Below are 17554 nucleotides of genomic sequence, written 5' to 3'. Positions count from 1 at the left end.
AAGGCAGGAAGGCAGGCATACGGGCTACTCATATGGAATCTGTCCTCACTACTACAGAAAAAATTCTATGGCCCCCAAAGGCGGAAGATGATGTTTATGGGATTTGTCCGGCTGGGTGTGTGGAATAACTTCTTCCGGGCCCGGAACGGAGGCTTCTCTGGAAACCTGGAAGGCGAAGGCTTCATCCTTGGAGGAGTTTTTGTGGTGGGATCAGGAAAGCAGGTAAATGCCTAGTGTTCACTTTTGGGTCTGTGGGTGTCCATGTCTGTGAGAGCAACAACCCAGTGTGGTGGTGGAGGGGGGTAACTTTTTTACCCAGAATCTTCTAGCCTTCCTTCCAGAAAGCCAGGAAACATGAGGAAGGGAAAGGGAGGGAAATTGTCATTTATCCCGCATCTCTTCACTCATCACCGTAACGTCATGAGATAGAGAGTTTTGCAGGTGAGGTGAGTGACTGCACTGAGGGGCACAGCTCATCAGTGGCACTGCTGGGCCTGAACCCAGGTGTTCTGGTGTCAAGTTCTGTTTTCTGTGCTTGAATAAAAACATAGTTTTTATTCTATCAAGGATGTACTTTGTTGTGTTCCTAGGATGGACAGTAGAGAAAAGTGAATGGGAAAGAAGGATTACAAACAAGCCTAATTAGGGAAAGTAGCAAGGAGATGTTGGGGTGATGAGGCCTGTGGGGGTCCTGGTACCAGGACTGCCCCTGGAGAGGTAACAGACTTCTCATCAGACAGGCTGTCTTAGGCCCTGGCTGTGAGGGTTCAGAGTTCCATGAGGACTCCAGGGGAATGTGTGGAAAAATGAGATGTCTGTGGGTCCAGGACGCCAGTGGGTGGATGCTCCACATCAGATCATGGGCAGCCTTGAGCTGTGGCAATTCCCCTGCAGTGGTGGGGAGTGCCAGCAGAGGTCGGGCAGATGCAGAGCAGAGAATGGAGTAAAGTGAGGTATGCTCAAGAGCCTGGCAGGAGGACTTAGAGACTGGGGTCCTGACTTCTAGGCCTGTCTCTGCCAGTCTTAGCATGACTTTAACACTTGGCCTCGTCTGTGAAAAGACAGGGTTGTCTGCATTGGTGTATCTCACTACTAACATTAATAAGTGCATAGTACTTTTTGCAATTTGGGAGGAATGAAAGTTAACAGGAATAGAAATCCTTCCATTTGAAGCTTTATTTTTAATCTCTTCCTTTTAAACCTTTGTAACTGCTATTGCTTGTCGATATTAGAATCTAGAATGAATTGGTATTTGCTTTAACATAAACCTGTTTGCTAACTTTCTGCTAAATATATCAAATTGTCAGAGATGATGGATGCCAGTGAGTACCTGCCTTGTTCTAGGTGTTCATATATGTGATATCATGTCTTCTTCATAACTAATCTGGGAATTAGGTATTTTTATTTATATCTATATGTAAGGAGATGGGCCTAGATATATGAAAGATATGAAATGATTCAGCCAAAGATACATAGCTAGTAAGTAGTACAATGGAAATGAAACTCAGGAACTCAGATCTGTCCTGCTCCGAAGACCCCGCCCTTCCCCTGCCCATACCCTCTCTTTCAGAGTGGTTCCCCAAAACCCCTTCCAGATGCCCTGGCACTTGGGCAGGCCACTTCCTGAGAGGATTGTTTAGCTTCTTCCCACTCTGGAACTCTGGGATTCCTTTTCTCTCCCTATTTCTGTTTTCCCTCAGCCTCCAGGGCAGGGCTTGGCTCACCTGCCAGCCTTCTTTTGCCTGGCAGTGACTCAGCTGGTACTCACGGGCTCCCCTAGCCTGGCTGGCATGCCCTTGGTGTTGCCAGGTGTGGCGTTTGGCTTTGTTGGTGCTCCCTGGAGCTCCTGCCCCCGTTCCTTCTGGTGGAAGATTGACTGGGCTGGCAGAGCTTCAGGTCTTGCCCCCATGTTTTTTCAGAGCAGAGTTTTTACAGTCTCATTGTGCCAGGCCGGTGCCACTCAGTAGGGATTTCCTTTGTAATAGTGATCTTTACAGCATAATTACTTTAAAGAAGTAATGTTTTCCACATAGAAAATTTGTAAAAGAAACAGTGAAAGGTGGAGAGAGCTATTCTATAAGCTCAGCCACCGTGGACAGCCCATTAGAACAGAGGTGAGCTGAGAGGTCTTTTGTTTTGTTTTTTAGAGAATGGTATCTTACTAAATTAGATGTTCTTTTTCATTTAACAGTGTATGATGAACATTTCCCATGTCGTCATATGTTCTTCCTCATATTTGTAATGTCTGCATACTGCTTTATTGTGCAGGTAGTTAACGCACAGCTTCCCTGTAGTCACCACAGAGTGGTGGGACTTTTTGTTTTCCTTAAAGTCTTTATAAATAATGGCACAATGAACATGTTTACAGAGATTTATTTTTTAAATTTAAGATGAGTTCCCAGATGTTATGGGTCAAAGAACTCTTTAACAAGGATTCCTAGATGCTGATCTCGAACACATTATTTTATCTTTCTTACCACTTTTGGGTACTTTGGGGTATCCTGTGCACTTTGTGGCACAGTATCAGAAGTAAGCAGCCTCTAGTTTCTTAGGAAAACTAAAGCGAAGAGAGGGCCTGTCTTTTCAGATGGTTATTCAATACCTGCCAAGGTCTGACCTCTGAGTCTGCTTCGACACTTTAGGCTTTTCCTTGTAAGCTCATTCAGTTCTCTTTGCCTGGAATGTGCTTTTACCTCACCTCTACCTGTAGACATCCTGTTTACCTCTCATGCTTTATCATCTGTGAAGCCTCTTCTGATTGCCTTATTATATTTGATCACTCCTAACTTCCTGCTCCCAAAGTGCTGTTTATACAGTCCAAATATTGTGATGCAGCCATCCCTTGATCTACCTTCCCCAAAAGACTGAATGCCTCAAGGGCAGAATAGGCCCTTGAGAGTCTCTGTTCCCTCCTGCTTTTGCACAGGGTTTGACAGATAGCTGTTACTCACTGTCTGTCTCATGAACGAATAACTCAGAATAAGGACTGATGTTCCCTCTCCTTTCCTTTTAGGGCATTCTTCTTGAGCACCGAGAAAAAGAATTTGGAGATAAAGTAAACCCAGTTTCTGTTCTGGAAGCAGCTAGGAAGATCAAACCGCAGACTTCAGCCTCAGAGAAAAAATGATTGTGTGAAACTGCCCAACTCAGGGATAACTAAGGGCGCTCAACCTGGGTGTTTACAGGATGTTATGTTTCCACTCGTGTCCCTAACAAGTTAGAAACTCACTTATGCCATATTTTCAGTATAAATCATGATGCGTTTTAATATTGTGCTCTGTTTAGGCTCAAGGAAACAAAATCACCCCCAAACAAGACTGATAAGAAATCTAAGAAATGATTTAGTTTTCAACTAAAACCTGAAAAATATGAGGCTTACAGTTGACTGGCACACATAATTACAAACGTATATGGTATTTGAGTGCTGTTACTTGAAATCAGTTTTGTTTTCATGTCTTTAAATCTAAGGAAAGTTGATGATTGACTTGAAAATTAAAGATATAAGGTCTTGGACTTGTGTGTTGTCTATTAATGACTTGTTATATAATATTAAAGTAATGCTCATTTAAAGGAATTGATGTACTCTGGATGGCTTGATAAAGATAGATTATAAAATGAAATCTATTTTTTCATTGTCTTCCATTCTAACCTCAGAGGTTTGTTTTTCTAGAAGAAATAATCTCTGGCTCTAATAAAATTATGCATCAGAAATTGTCTGTAATACAAGTTTTTCTGATAAAGCTAACAATAAAAATATTTACCATAATGATAGCTGAAATTAAATTATCCATGCCAAAGACATTGAACATGAAAAGTTAGTGTTCTCCGTGTATGGGATAAAGGACTAAGACTGTGACTGTGTCTGACTTCACGTGGCAGTGGCTGTGTCGTGTGTGCACAGGCCTGTGAAAGTCTGGGCTTCTGCAGACTTGAGGAAACACCCTTCAGTACTTGAACGGGGTTAGTACAGTGACTCATCTCATTCCCCAGTAGCTGTGATCCTGGGACTCCACCTACTAATAAGATAACTCAGCTGAGAGTTCTTTGGTGCCTAGAAGACACTTGATTCTGAAATGGCTCTCTTGCAAATAAAGAAGAGTAGAGCCTGTGAGGACACTGTGGCAGTGGATGCATAGAGAGAAACCTTATTATGATTTCTTTCACCAACTGTTTTATTCCTCGGTCATCATGTGCAGTGGGTCTTCTGTCTCTGATTAGCATGACATTATGAAAAGAGCACCAGATTGAGTCATGAGGTAGCTTCAAGTTCTAGTTTAACTGTGTGACTGAACAAAGCTCTGGCTCTCAGGTCTCACTGGTAAATGGGCATAATAATTCCTGTCCACCATTCAAGGCTGTTCATTAGAAGTTATTCAGGGAATGATAAATATTGTACAACAATGCTTCTTAAACTTTAATGAGCATGCAAATCACCTAAGGATCTTTTTTTAAATGGAGACTGTTAAAGAAAAACAAAGCCGGACACCAGTTAAAGGCAGGAAAGACAGGTTTTATTCAGTAAAGACTAAAGTAGGGGAGAGGTCTCAGTATAAAACTGAGCTCAACAGGGTTTCATGCAGAGGTGATTGGAATTTTAAAGGGAGGATGAAGAAATGGGGAGAGGGAACACAAGAGAGCTTGAGCAGAGTCAGGGAAGTGGAAAATTATAAAAAGAGGGTTGGGATTGGTCAATATGATTAGGCTATCAGTGTCTGCTAGTTCATCTCCCACAGAGACTGGGGAAATGGAGGCCTGTCTGTCCTGATGATTATATTTCAAAGGAATGGCTCCCAGGTCCTTGAGAAGGACACTCCTGGGTTTCAGGAGATACAAACATACACATCTCAAGACTTATAATTTTAAGGTTGGTTTTTTGTTTGTTTGTTTTGTTTTTTAATGAATGCTCCTTTAAGAAAAGGATGCTCAGAGACCTATGGTCAGGTGTTCGGCTTGAACAAAAAGTAAATTCTCTTGGCAGCCTTGAGCTTTCCCAGGCAGGGACTAAAGCATCAGCAGACTCTTTTCTCTTTATTTGATAAATTGAGATTCTATACTAATGCAGACTACCAGGAGAATGCAGGAAAGAGTCCTTGCTGGCGAGCTGATAGTTCTCAATCTGGATACACAGTGGAACCACCTGGGGAAGTTTTAAAAAATTCTGATGCCCAGGTCACACCTGCAGGCCTGTTAAATCAGAATCTCTGGGATGATACCCAGTCAAAAACATTCCTTAAAGCTCCTGGGTGATTCCAACATGCAGTCATCCTAAAAGAACTCAGTGTCATGTTTGGACCAGTGGTCACACCCAAATTACCCAGAATTGGCTGTTCTCAATAATCTCTGATGAGTTTTGAAAAATAGTCTTTAGGTGGTAAGGGTCACTAATGATGTGGATATGGCTGTGGGGAAATCCAGGACCTGAACTGAACCTTAAAGGTAGAGGAGATTTGGGTAGGTGATCAGGTAAAGAGGTCACTTAAGGCAGGATCAAGCCCTGAACTATGATATGGCCAAAGAGAAAGGAATTAGTAGGTATGGGAGAACAGGGAGGAAGGAGTGTGGTTTGTTTACCTGATTGAATGTCCTCTTCTCCAATACACTGAGTTCTCTAGTGCCCTTTTCACATCGATGATTATTTTAAAATTTAAAAAATAGCCCCTATGTCTACTTTATCCCTCTTTTCCCAGAGCCAGGGGTATCACTGGGGTAGGGGTTGGGTAAGCAAGGTGAGCTGTGGGGAAGAGACTGGAGATGGTTGTGAGCCTAGAGGGTAGATGAAATCAGTCTAGACTGAACACTTCTCAGTCCTGGCTACCTTCCCTCCGCTCTGTTACTCATGTCACATGAGATAAGTAGACAAATGTGTATTTGTGTTTATGTTTGGGAAGGAAGAGGAAGGGAAAGTTGTCTTGTTCGGGTTTAACCCCTCAAATCCTTTCTAGGTTTAAGGGAGAAGGGTCTGTTTGGGGATTTGTTTGTTTATTAAACAATTCTCATAAAGGATGATAGTGGCAGGGATCCCTGGAGTTTTGGGGTGATCCTTTCAAGGACATGCTTCTTCCCAGGTATACTTGGTCACCTTTCTATGTTACATAATGATGATCCTGGCCAACCCAACAAACTAGTTAAAAGTAGGAGTCGGTTTTTCCTGTAATTCAATATAAGCATAGGGAGTGATGTAGATAGGTTGGCCAGGGAGATCCTCTTTCATAAAATGACATTTGGGCAGAGACCTGAAAGGAGTAAGAAAGCAGGTCTTATGAATATTGGAGGAATAACATTCCAAGCAGAAGGAACAGCAAGTACAAAGGCCCAGAAGTGGGGATGGGATCGTTGTATTCAAAGAACAATATGAAAGGAAGTGTGGATAGAGCAACAAGAGTGAGGGATAGAGGTAGGAAATGAGATCAGTAGGTGGTGAGATGGTATAGATGCACACTATGTAGTTCTGGCAAGCCATAAGAACTTCTGAATTTTACTGAGGGAAATGGGAATCCATTGGAGAGTTTGAAGAAGAGGAGTGACATGATCTGATTTGTATATTCTGACTGCTTTGAGACAATAGATTGTAGAAGATCAAAAGTTCCAGGGAGACCACTTAAGATGCTATTGCAGCAATCCAGGCAAGAGATAATGGTGAGTAGAACCAGGTGGTAGCAGTGGAGGTGCTGAGAAATTGTCAGATGCTGGATATATTTGAAGACAGACCTAAGAGGATTTCCTGAATGACTGGATGTGGGATGTGAGACAAAGATGAGTCAAGGATGACTCCAAGGTTTCTGGCCTGAACAATTAACTGCACATGAATTTTGCAGTAAAGGGGAGCAGAAAATGATGGGATAGAAGGAAGATTTTAATGTGCTACAATAGTTACAATGAATAAACCGAAAGTACAAGTGTTAATTTAGGGTGCATTAAAACAATATAGCGAAAAAGAACAAGCTTCTGAATGATATACTCAGTAGGATAAAATTTACATATATTTTTAAGGCATGCACAGCAGTATTGTTTAGAGCTCCATACATATGTGGTAAAGTGTGAAAACATATGTGGAATGGTATGATAAGCAATGCACAGCCAGGGTTGAGCACCATCTGGTTGCTTCACATTTTTAAACCCTACTGCCCACGCGAGATCCTAGTCCAGTTAAACCAGAATCTCTGGGGATGGATCCAGGTATCGGTATTTTTTAAAAGCTTCTTTGGAGGTTCTAGTATGGAGACAGGGTGGAAAACCATTGCCTTAAATTGAGAAACAACTGTAAAATCTTAGAGAAGCACAAGGAATTTACCCCCTTTATATCTAAACCTTGGACAGAGTATCTGTTTTGAAGTTAGGCAAGAGACACCCATGCCCTAATTTTCATGTTATTCAGCCAGAAAACATGAAGAAACTCTCCCAAGAGACAGCTGAACTCAGACTGTGTTCTTTTAATATCCAAAGAGCTCTTTGGAAAAATGGCCGTTTGCAGGCTTGGGGCAGAAAATGTACAAGATGAGCCTGAAGCATCTTGTCATACTAGATGTTAAGCAAGCTCAAAGGCTACTACTGAAGGCTGATGGAAAGGACTCAGGCTCTACCTTGAAGGAGTTCTCTTGCTAAAGATGGGACAATTTGAGTATCTACAATTGCATTATATTAAAACATGAGATATGTTTAAATCTATAAGTTCAAAATAATCCTTTAAAAAATATTTGGGTGATGTGAAAGAAATCAACTAATTTTAAAGCCTGGAAAATAAAGAAAAAATAAGCATTTATCCTCCCTTGTTACTTCAAAGTAACCAAAGAGTTGATGAGAGAAGTTTCTCATTACAGAGGTATTCAGAGCCGGCCCAGCCATAGTTAGAATGGGATTGGTCAGTGAGAGGAGCCAAGTCCCTGGAAATGCCTCTCTGGGTCTGTCCATAGGGCAGCTCTCCGCAGAGCTTTCCTCCCGGCAGATGATGCTTCTTAATTGCGCTGTCTTTATCCAGCAAGGTTCTGGTGCTACTTGATACTCCAAATGCTCCCCTAGCACAGACCGAGTCAGTTAAAATCTTGATCTTACCCCCTCACTTTATGGGGCGAGGGGAACAGAGTTCTGGGGAGATGATTTACAAGAACTAAAGCTGGTTAGGAGCAGCTTTTTAATAGAAAAGAGCTTTGAACCAAGTCTCCAGAGCTGAGCTACCATGAAACTTTGAGCCAGTCTCTTCCTTCACTGGGGCTGTTTCTCCATCTGTATTGTGCAGGGCAGGGGTTCCCCAATCCCTCCACCCCCGGGCCATGGACCAGTACCAGTCCGTGGCCTCTTAGGAACTGGGCCGCACAGCAGAAGATGAGTGGCAGGCGAGCTGGCGAAGCTTCGTCTGTATTTGCAGCCGCTCCCTAGCACTAGCATCACCACCTCAGCTCCACCTCAGATCATCAGGCATTAAATTCTCATAGGAGCACTGGACCCTGGTGCCAAAAAGGTTGGCGACCACCGATGTAGGGGCTATTATAGATTTGGTAGCCATAGGCCCTAGAGTTCTTTCATCAGGACCAAACCTGGAGTCCAGCTCTCTGTTCATATCTGGTGCTATTGTTACTGAACCCAACGTCCTTTGCATCTCTGGACTGGACATCCCAGGAAAGCGGGGTCACATTGGCCTTTTTCTTCCTGGTTTCCCCAGCACCCAGCACAGAGCCTGTCCCTCAATAAATAATACAGCTTGGATGGCAAAAGCAACCATAAGCAAAGTCAAAAGGCCAACAAATAACTGAGAAAACACATTTGCAACTCATTTCAATCAGAAAAGACTGGTTTTCCAAATACCAGCTCCTACAAATCAATAAAAAGTTAATGAGAATGCCAGTTTCCTCTCCTGCGTATAAGAAGCTTTGAAGTTGATCCTCTATCCTAACAATGAATGAAAAACAGAACTTACTGGAAAATGAAAAACTCTTTTTAGGTCCATAAGAGAAGTGAGGGCAAACTGCCGCCCCCCCAAATTGAAGAGACCAAACCCATCTGCAGAAACCTCTGTGGGTACCATTCCCGGGATAGGAATACCTAAACTGTGATTGAGGAAATTCTGGAGACTCGGTGGTGTAGACAAGTCTGAGAGTGAAAACTCCAGAGGGGCTAAGTACTAGGAGTTCCGCACACTTTTTGAGTTTTACCTCCAGAGGCTTTACCAGGTTCTCAGTAAATATCAGAGAAATCCCCTCATGCTTCTGGCAGGGGGAGGGGAAAAGCAACCATTTTGAAACATCCCAGAGCACTCTGTTCTTAATAAGATGTGCTCTCAGGAGAAACTATTTAACTAGAGCCTAACCTGACGGAGTTTTATCAGAGCCTAACTGACCAGGGGAAGGAAACACTTCAGCAGACTCTAGCCTTCCACATGGAAGAAAGGAAATGCCTAATTATGGCCCACTCTAGCCATCCTGTCCCACCTAAGGGGGATGGGTGGTTGGGGTGTGCTAAGGATTTGTGAGGTGCACAGTCCAGAGGCACAGGCTCACTAAAAGCCTGAGACTTGATCATAGGACCATAGATCACTTCACACACACACACACACACACACACACACACACACACACACACACCCCTAAATTTTACCACCATATTATTAATGGACTACTAACAGCAATTCCAAACTCAGCATATCATGTCCAGCAATCAAGAAAAAAAAATTACAAGGTATTCTAAAAGTCAAAAAATCAAACCAAAACAAAAAAACCCATAGCTTGAAGAGACAAAATGAGCATCAGAACCAGACTCAGATATGGCAGGGATGTTGGAATTATCAGACTAGAATTTAAGACAACTACGATTAATATGCTTAGGGCTCTAGTGACTAACAGATAGACAATGTAAGCAGAGGGATGGAAATTCTAAGACAAATGAAAAAGAAATTCTGAAGAATAAAAAAGAAAAGCTAGAGATTTAAAATATTATAACGGAAATGAAGAATGCCTTTGATGAATTGACTAGCAGACTGAACACAGATAAGGAAAGAACTTCTGAGCTTGAGAATATCTCAATAGAATCTTCCAAAATTGAAAAGCAAAGAAAAAAAAAAAGACTGAAAATAGAAGCAAATATCCAAGAACTGTGGGACAACTAAATATTAAGTGTAATATATGCATAATGGGAATACCAGAAGGAGAAGAGAGAAACAAGAGAAATACTTGAAACTATAACGATTGAGAATTTTCACCAAATTAATGTCAGACAACAAACCACAGAAACAGGAAACTCAGAGAACACCAAGCAGGATAAATGCAAAAAAAAAAACCCAAAAAACAAAAAGCAAAAAACAAACCAAAACAACACAAAAACTACACACAAGTATATCATATTAAAATTGCAAAAATCAAAAATAAGAAAAAATATTGAAAAATCAGAGGAAAAACATTTTACCTATAGAGGAGCAATTCCTCAGAAACCATGCTAACAAAAAGAGAGTAGAGTATAACTTTTAAAGTTTGGGGGCAGGGGGTGGGGGAACAGCGCCAACTCATAATTCTCTACCTTGTGGAATTATCCTTAAAAAATGAAGAAGAAATACTTTCTCAGGTAAACATAAACTTAAGAACTTTGTTGCCAGTATATCTTCTTGGCAAGAAATGTTAGAAGTTCTTTAGAGAGAAGGAAAATGATATATAGGTCAGAAACTCAAATATACATAAAGGAAGAAGAGCATCGAAGAAGGAAAAAGTGAAGGTAAACTAAAACTTTAATTTTTCCTATTCTTAATTGATATAACAGATAAGTTTGACATAATAATAATAGGAACAATACATTCAAATGTGTATATATGTGTATATATACACTTAGGTATACATAGAATGAATGACAGTAATGATACAATGGTTAGTAGGGAAGAATTATGATTATTTTATTATTATAAGGTACTCACAGTGCCCATGAAGGGGTATAGTGTCATTTGAAAGTGGACTTAGAGTAGTTGCAAATGTATACTGCAAAGTCTAGGGCAACCACTAAAAGAAGGTAAAAAAAGAGGATAGGTGATATACTACGAAAGGAGAGAAAATGGAATCATACAAATGCTTAGTTAAAGTCACAAAAGACAGAAAAAAAAACCCTGGAAGACAAAATAGGAACAAAAAAGGCAACAAATGGAAAACAATAACAAATGTGGTATATGTTAATCCACCTATATCAATAATTACTTTAAATATCAATGGTCAAAGTACACTAATAAAAGAGAGATTTTCACATTGAATCAAAATCAAGACCTGACTACATTTTATCTAAAGAAACTCACTTTAAATATCAAGACACATGTATAGTAAAAGTTAATGGATGGAGAAAGATATACCATGCTAACATTTATCTCCCCCCAAAATAGAAGTACCTCTATTAATTTCAGACAGAGCAGACTGTTATCTGTTATGAGGAATAAAGACTGGTATTACATAATGATCAAGGGGTCAATTCTCCAAGAAAATAAAACGATCTAATGTATATGTGCCTAACAGCAGAGTATCAAAATACATGAGGCAAACACTGATAGCACCACAAGGAAAAATAGATGAATCCACTATTATATTTGAAGACATCAATACATATCTATCAGAAATGGACAGATCCGGTAGGCAGAAAATCTGTAAGGATACAGTTGTACTTAATAACCATTATCAATCAACTGATATAATGGACTGCTTTATCTAACAGCAGCAGAATACACATTCTTCTCAAGCTCACATGAAACATTCACCAAGAAATACCACAGTCTGGGTCATAGAGCACATCTTCACAAGTTTAAAAGAATAGAAATCATACCATACCTGCTCTCAGACCGCAATGGAATTAAACTAAAAAATCAATAACACAAAAATAACTGGAAATCCCAAAAATACCTGGAGATTAAACAACACTCTTCTAAATAACATATGGGTCAAAGAAGAAATCTCAAGAGAAATTTTAAAGTATTTTTAACTAGATGAAAATTAAAATACAACTTATCAAAGTTTGTGGCATGTAGTGAAAGCAGTGATTACAGGGGAATTTATAGCATTGAATGCCTACATTAGAAAAGAAGAAAAATCTAAAATAGATCATCTAAGCTTCTACCTTAAGAAATTAGAAAAAGAAGAGCATATCGCATCGAAAATAAGCAGAAGAAAAAAATTAGAATGGAAATCTATGAAATTGAAACAGGAAATCAATAGAGAAAATCAACTAAACCAAAAGTTGATTCTTTGAAAAGATTGATAAAATGGACAAGCCAGTAGCCAGGTGAGAGAGAGAGAGAGAGAGAGAGAGAGAGAGAGAGAGAGAGAGAGAGAGAGAGAGAGATGACACAAATCACTAACAGCAGAAATCAAAGAGGTAACATTACTACAGATTCCATAGACATTAAAAAGATAATAAGGGATTATTATGAACAACTCTATACCCATAAATTTGATAACCTAGGTGAAATAAACCATTTCCACAAAAGAAATAATTTGCCAAAACTCACACAAGAAGAAATAGACAATTTCAATAGGCCTATATCTATTAGAGAAATTGAAGCTATAATTAGTAACCTTCCAAAACAGAAAGCACAAGGCCCAAATGGGTTTACTGGTGAATTCTACGAAACATTTAAGGAAGAAATTACACCAATTCTCTACAATCCATTTCAGACAATAGAATAAGACTGAATACTTCCTAACTCATTTTATAAGGCGAGCATTACCCTATACCAAAACCAGATATAGACATTATAAGAAAAGAAAACCACAGACCAATATCTCTCCTGAACATAGATACAAAAATGCAAAAATTCTCAACAAAATATTAGAAAGTCAAATCCAACAATATATAAAAAGAATTCATCCCGGGTGTGTAAGGCTGGTTTAACATGCAAAAATCAATTCATGTAATTCTTCACATCGAAAGGCTAAAGAAGAAAAGTCACATGATTATATCAATAGATGCAGAAAAAGCATCTGATAAAATCCAAAATCCATTGATAATAAAAACCCTCAGTAAACAGGAATAGAGGGGAATGTCCTCAACGTGATAAAGAATTACTATAAAAACCCACACAATCACATCATTTGCTCTCTATCCTGTTCCACTGGTCTATGTGCCTGTTTTTATGCCAGTACCATACTATTTTGAGTCTTATAGCTTTGTAATGTAGCTCTAAATATGGAAATGTGATGCCTCTAGATTAGTTATTTCTTAGGATTGCTTTGGCTATTCAGGGTTTTTGTGGTTTCATACAAATTTTACGATAGTTTCTCTCTATCTGTGACAAATTCTACGATAGTTTCTCTCTATCTGTGACAAATTCTATTGGAAATTTGATAGGGATGGCATTGAATCAGTAGGTTGCTTTGGGTAGTACGGAAATTTTCACATTAGTTCTCCCAATCCAAGAACACAGGATAGCTTTCCATTTATCTGTTTTTTTCTTCATTCTCTTTTATCATGTGTTATAGTTTTCAACGTACAGGACTTTCACCAGCTTGGTCAAATATATTCCTAAATATTTTATTGTTTTTGGTGCTATTGTAAATGGGATTGCTTTCCCTTTTTTCTGTTAGAATCCTTTTTATTTCTCAAGAGTTCATAATAATGGCTCCTCTTTTACTCACGATTTTAATAATTTGAGTATTTTTTTTGCCAGTCTAGCTCAAGATTTGTCAATTTTGTTGATCTTTTCAAAGAATCAACTTTTGATTGTGTTGATTTCCTCTCTCTATTTTTTTTCTACTCTCTATTTTATTTTGGCACTAATCTTTATTATTTCCTATCTTCTGTTTGTGTTGGGTGTAGTTTGCTCTTCTTTTTCTAGAATGCAAGTTTAGGTTATTGGTTTGAGATCTTTCTTTTTTATTATAGGTATTTACAGCTATAAATTTCCATCTAAGCATTGTTGATTGCCTACGTTTTGGTATGCTATGATTTTGTTTTCATTCATCTCAAAATATATTAAAATTTCCCTTGTGATTTCTTCTTTGACCTTTAATTATTTAGGAATATGCTGTTTGATGTCTATATAATTGAGAATTCCTCAAATTTTGTTTCTGTTAATGATTTCTAATTTCATTACATGGTGGTCAGAGAGCACATATGGTATGATTTCAATGCTCTAAAACTTTTAAAGACTTATTTGATTGCCTAACATATGATCTATACTGGAGAATGTTTCACGTGCACTTGAGAAGAATGTGTATTCTGCAGTTGTTGGATGGAGATGTCTGTTAGCTTAGGTGGTTCATGGGACTGCTTTCCTTATTTCTTTTTCAGATAGTTCATTGCTAGTGTATAAAAATGCAGCTAATTTCTGTATATTGATTTTGTATCCTGTAACTTTACCGAATTCTTTTTTTAGTTCTAGCAGTTTTTTGATGGAGTCTTTGGAGTTTTCTGCAAACAGATAATTTTACTTCTTCCTTTCTGATTTGGATTTCTCTTATTTCATTTTCTTGTCTAATTTCTCTGGATAGGACTTCCAGTACAATGTTGAATAGAAATGGAGAGAGTGGGCACCATGGTCTTGTTCCTGAACTTAGGGAAAACACTTTACACCATTGAGTGTGATGTTGGCTGTGGGGTCATACATGGCCTGTATCATGCTGAAAAACAGTAGTTATATACCTAATTTGTTGAGTTTTTATCATGAATTTTGTCAAATGCTAAACCTACTTTTTTCCCTTAAGGTAAAAACTGGAAGAAGCACACATCACTTTCATTTATATATTATTGGGCAGTACTAAGGGCTGAACTTAATCGCAAGAGTGGCTGAAAAATGTAGTCTTCCTCATAGATGGCTTTGTACCCATCAAAAAAAAAAGAGAATGGATTTGAGGATTTAACCAGCAGTGTCTACTGTAGCATATCGATGGGCAAATACATGAAAAACTGGTAATAATATTTGCCTTTAGGAATAGGGTACTGGTGGTGGCTGGGGACATAGGTAGGAGGTAAATGTCCCTTTTTATGCTCTTTTGAACTTTATAATTTGTTATATGTGACTGCATTAACCAATTAAACATTTTTGACAAAGTAATAAAAATAGCACTACCTTATGCACTTTGTAAACCTCCATAGCTGGTTCACTGACCAGAATTTTTTGTGTCTTCACCCTCATGCCCTCAGAAAGATTTATAGATATGGTATGAAACTGAGGCCACATCAAACTGTAAAAAAATCCATTTGGTTTGAGGAGCTGGGGAAGCCTCATGGGCCTGCATGGGCAGAGGCCTGGAGAAGAATGCAAATTCAGATGAGCATCTGGAAGAGCTTCTTTTCCTGAGTCAGTGGACCCAGCTGGCACTGAGCCTTCCCTGTGCCCATCCTGACTGTGCTAGGCTTGCTTAGGGGGAGAGAAGGCCAATTCTGCTGCCAGGCTCTTGCCCTAGCACTGCTCATACAAAGACAGAGAAGGAGGCCAGTACCCCCCCTGGACAGGAAGGGCTGGGGAGCTGGACCTGAAGACACAGCCAGCTCCTGGGGTGGGCGGTGCTGCTTGTTCTTTGAAGCAGAAAGACTTTGAAGCTTCTGCCAGGCAGAGGCTTCTGCTCCCCTTTCTTGGCTCTCATCTCTTCCCTAGCTTTTATAACTCAAGAAAACGTTGGGGCAGTACCCTCATCTTGGTACACAGGGCAAGGTCCTTGCACTGGCCCCAGCTGGGCTATGGGCAGAGCACAGGACAGATACCCTCTCACCCTTGATGCACAGAGAGCACAAGTCCTGCTCCTTTGACAAGCTCCCAGTATCCCATAGGGTCCCCACAGCAGTTCTTTAGTGTCCAAAGGCTCTTTGCACATAGAGATACATATCCAACTCTATACCTCGTCTAATGTGCAATATAGGAAAATCGAAACAGTTAAGATTTCTCTAAATAGTCACATACTACTTCTATAATAAATTGAATTTTTATAATTTTAACAAAGTAGATTTTCCTGAACATTTAAACATTAAAAGTAATCAATTACACACTCTTCCTAATGTTAATGATTCAGTCTCATAAATGTTTCAAACACCTTCAAAAACCAACAAATAAGAACAGAAGCATCACAAAACCAGATCTGCATACTCATGCTATAACCAGTTACGAAAGCTAATATGCAGATCTAAATGCTATAACCAGTTACGAAAGCTAATATGCAAATATATTATAAAAGCTAATATTTGTTTCTTTATAATTTGTAGTCAGCAGCCCTGGCAGCAGGAGGGACAGACATTATGTGCCCATATGCCACACATCACTGCCCTCTCCTGGGGATCTCAGAGAGATCCATGCTATACTTCCCATCAGAGTCCCCTTCGTAGAGCTTGGTTCTACAGACCCTCTATCCTGGGCACAGTAACTGGACCAGGGCTGGGTCTTGGGCTGTAAATCAGGATCTGATGGGGTGGCCAGGCACCTGCAAGGCCTGCACAAAAGTTCTGCCCAAGAAAGGATGTGGATGGTGACAGCTGACCAGAGTAATTAGTAACTCACTCTTGGGTACCTGAATGTTCCTCTCAGAGACAGGCAAGAGGCAAAAGCCAACAACTCACAGAGGAGTTCAGGCAGGAACCCTGAGGGGAAGCTGGGGACCAGTTGGCCAGAAGCAGCTGGAGAAGTAAAAATAAAGTTAGACACCAGCGTTGGGTATGAATGATGCTCTGGGGAGCCATTCACGTGGAGACACCTCCAGACTTGTTCTCCTGAAGAGCCTAGCTGAGGGAATAGGCTGGATGGTTTTCTATTTCCCTGTGTCTCCTCACACAGGCAAAGGGAACAGGCAAAAGATGATCTAAACTGAAGTGATAGATAGCATATGCAGAGGCCAAGGTCACAGGAAACAGAAGCTGATTCAGAGATTTGTGTGCAGGAAGTGAGGGAAGCAGGGTGGGGCAGGGGGAGAAATTGAACTGTAAAGCCATTCAAAGGGAGGCTTCAACCCGACCCCACCAAGAGCCTGGAGCTAGCATCAGTCATCAATTGTACAGATATGAGAAAAGGGGCTCTGTTGAGCCTTGGGCAAGGTAATTCCAGCCTGAGCTATCAAATTCCAACACCTGGTCCTGAAGGGCAGTCTGTGTGGTCACCACTACACTAGAGATGACTAGCTGGGTTACCAAATGCGACGGAAGCCTGTGGACAGAGATGTGGTTACAGTGACCAGGCCTGGTCAGCCTCTGTAGAATAGTCAGTAAAATGAACTTCGAACAGTTTGGGGCAGGGGGATGGTAGGATCAGGTATTCATTCTAGACTTCGGCTGGAGCTCAGGAGAGAGAGGAGTCTGGTGATAAACATGAGGTATGGCCAGTGCTTGAAGACACCTAAAGACATAGGAGTGGCTGAGACCTCAAAGAGCCTGTAGAGATGTGTGTGTGTGTGTGTGTGTGTGTGTGTGTGTGTGTGTGTGTGTGTGTGTGTGTTGGGATATTGATTTAAACTGGTTACTTTTAAAAAACAAAAGACTCAGAAAGAAACTTTGACCCTCCCCTGCTTAAAGGAATTCAGATAGAAAAAAATGTGCTTAAAGAAGGGCAGCATCAACTTATCATAACAAACTAAATGTGGCAGACAGGAAGAGAAATCTAGAAATCTAGAACTGTTTGGAC

At 40.2% G+C, this 17554-nt stretch overlaps 1 protein-coding gene across 4 annotated transcripts in view; it reads left to right on the top strand.

Moving 5' to 3' along the window:
- The window catches only part of FAM213A (family with sequence similarity 213 member A), a 20168-nt gene extending 16402 nt beyond the window's left edge, over window positions 1-3766 (top strand). For all 4 annotated transcript variants that reach the window (XM_006915470.3, XM_006915469.3, XM_006915471.3 and 1 more), the window contains exons 5-6: window positions 58-222; window positions 3014-3766. In XM_006915470.3, coding sequence (XP_006915532.1) covers window positions 58-222; window positions 3014-3127 — 279 coding nt within the window. In that variant the 3' untranslated portion in view covers window positions 3128-3766. The remainder of the gene's footprint in view (window positions 1-57; window positions 223-3013) is intronic.
- Window positions 3767-17554: the final 13788 nt, after the last annotated feature.

Source organism: Pteropus alecto, unplaced genomic scaffold, assembly GCF_000325575.1.
Source record: "Pteropus alecto unplaced genomic scaffold, ASM32557v1 scaffold155, whole genome shotgun sequence".
Lineage (NCBI taxonomy): Eukaryota > Metazoa > Chordata > Mammalia > Chiroptera > Pteropodidae > Pteropus > Pteropus alecto.
The sequence above is the reverse complement of the archived record's forward strand: the minus strand, read 5'-3'. Positions and strand labels throughout refer to the sequence as shown.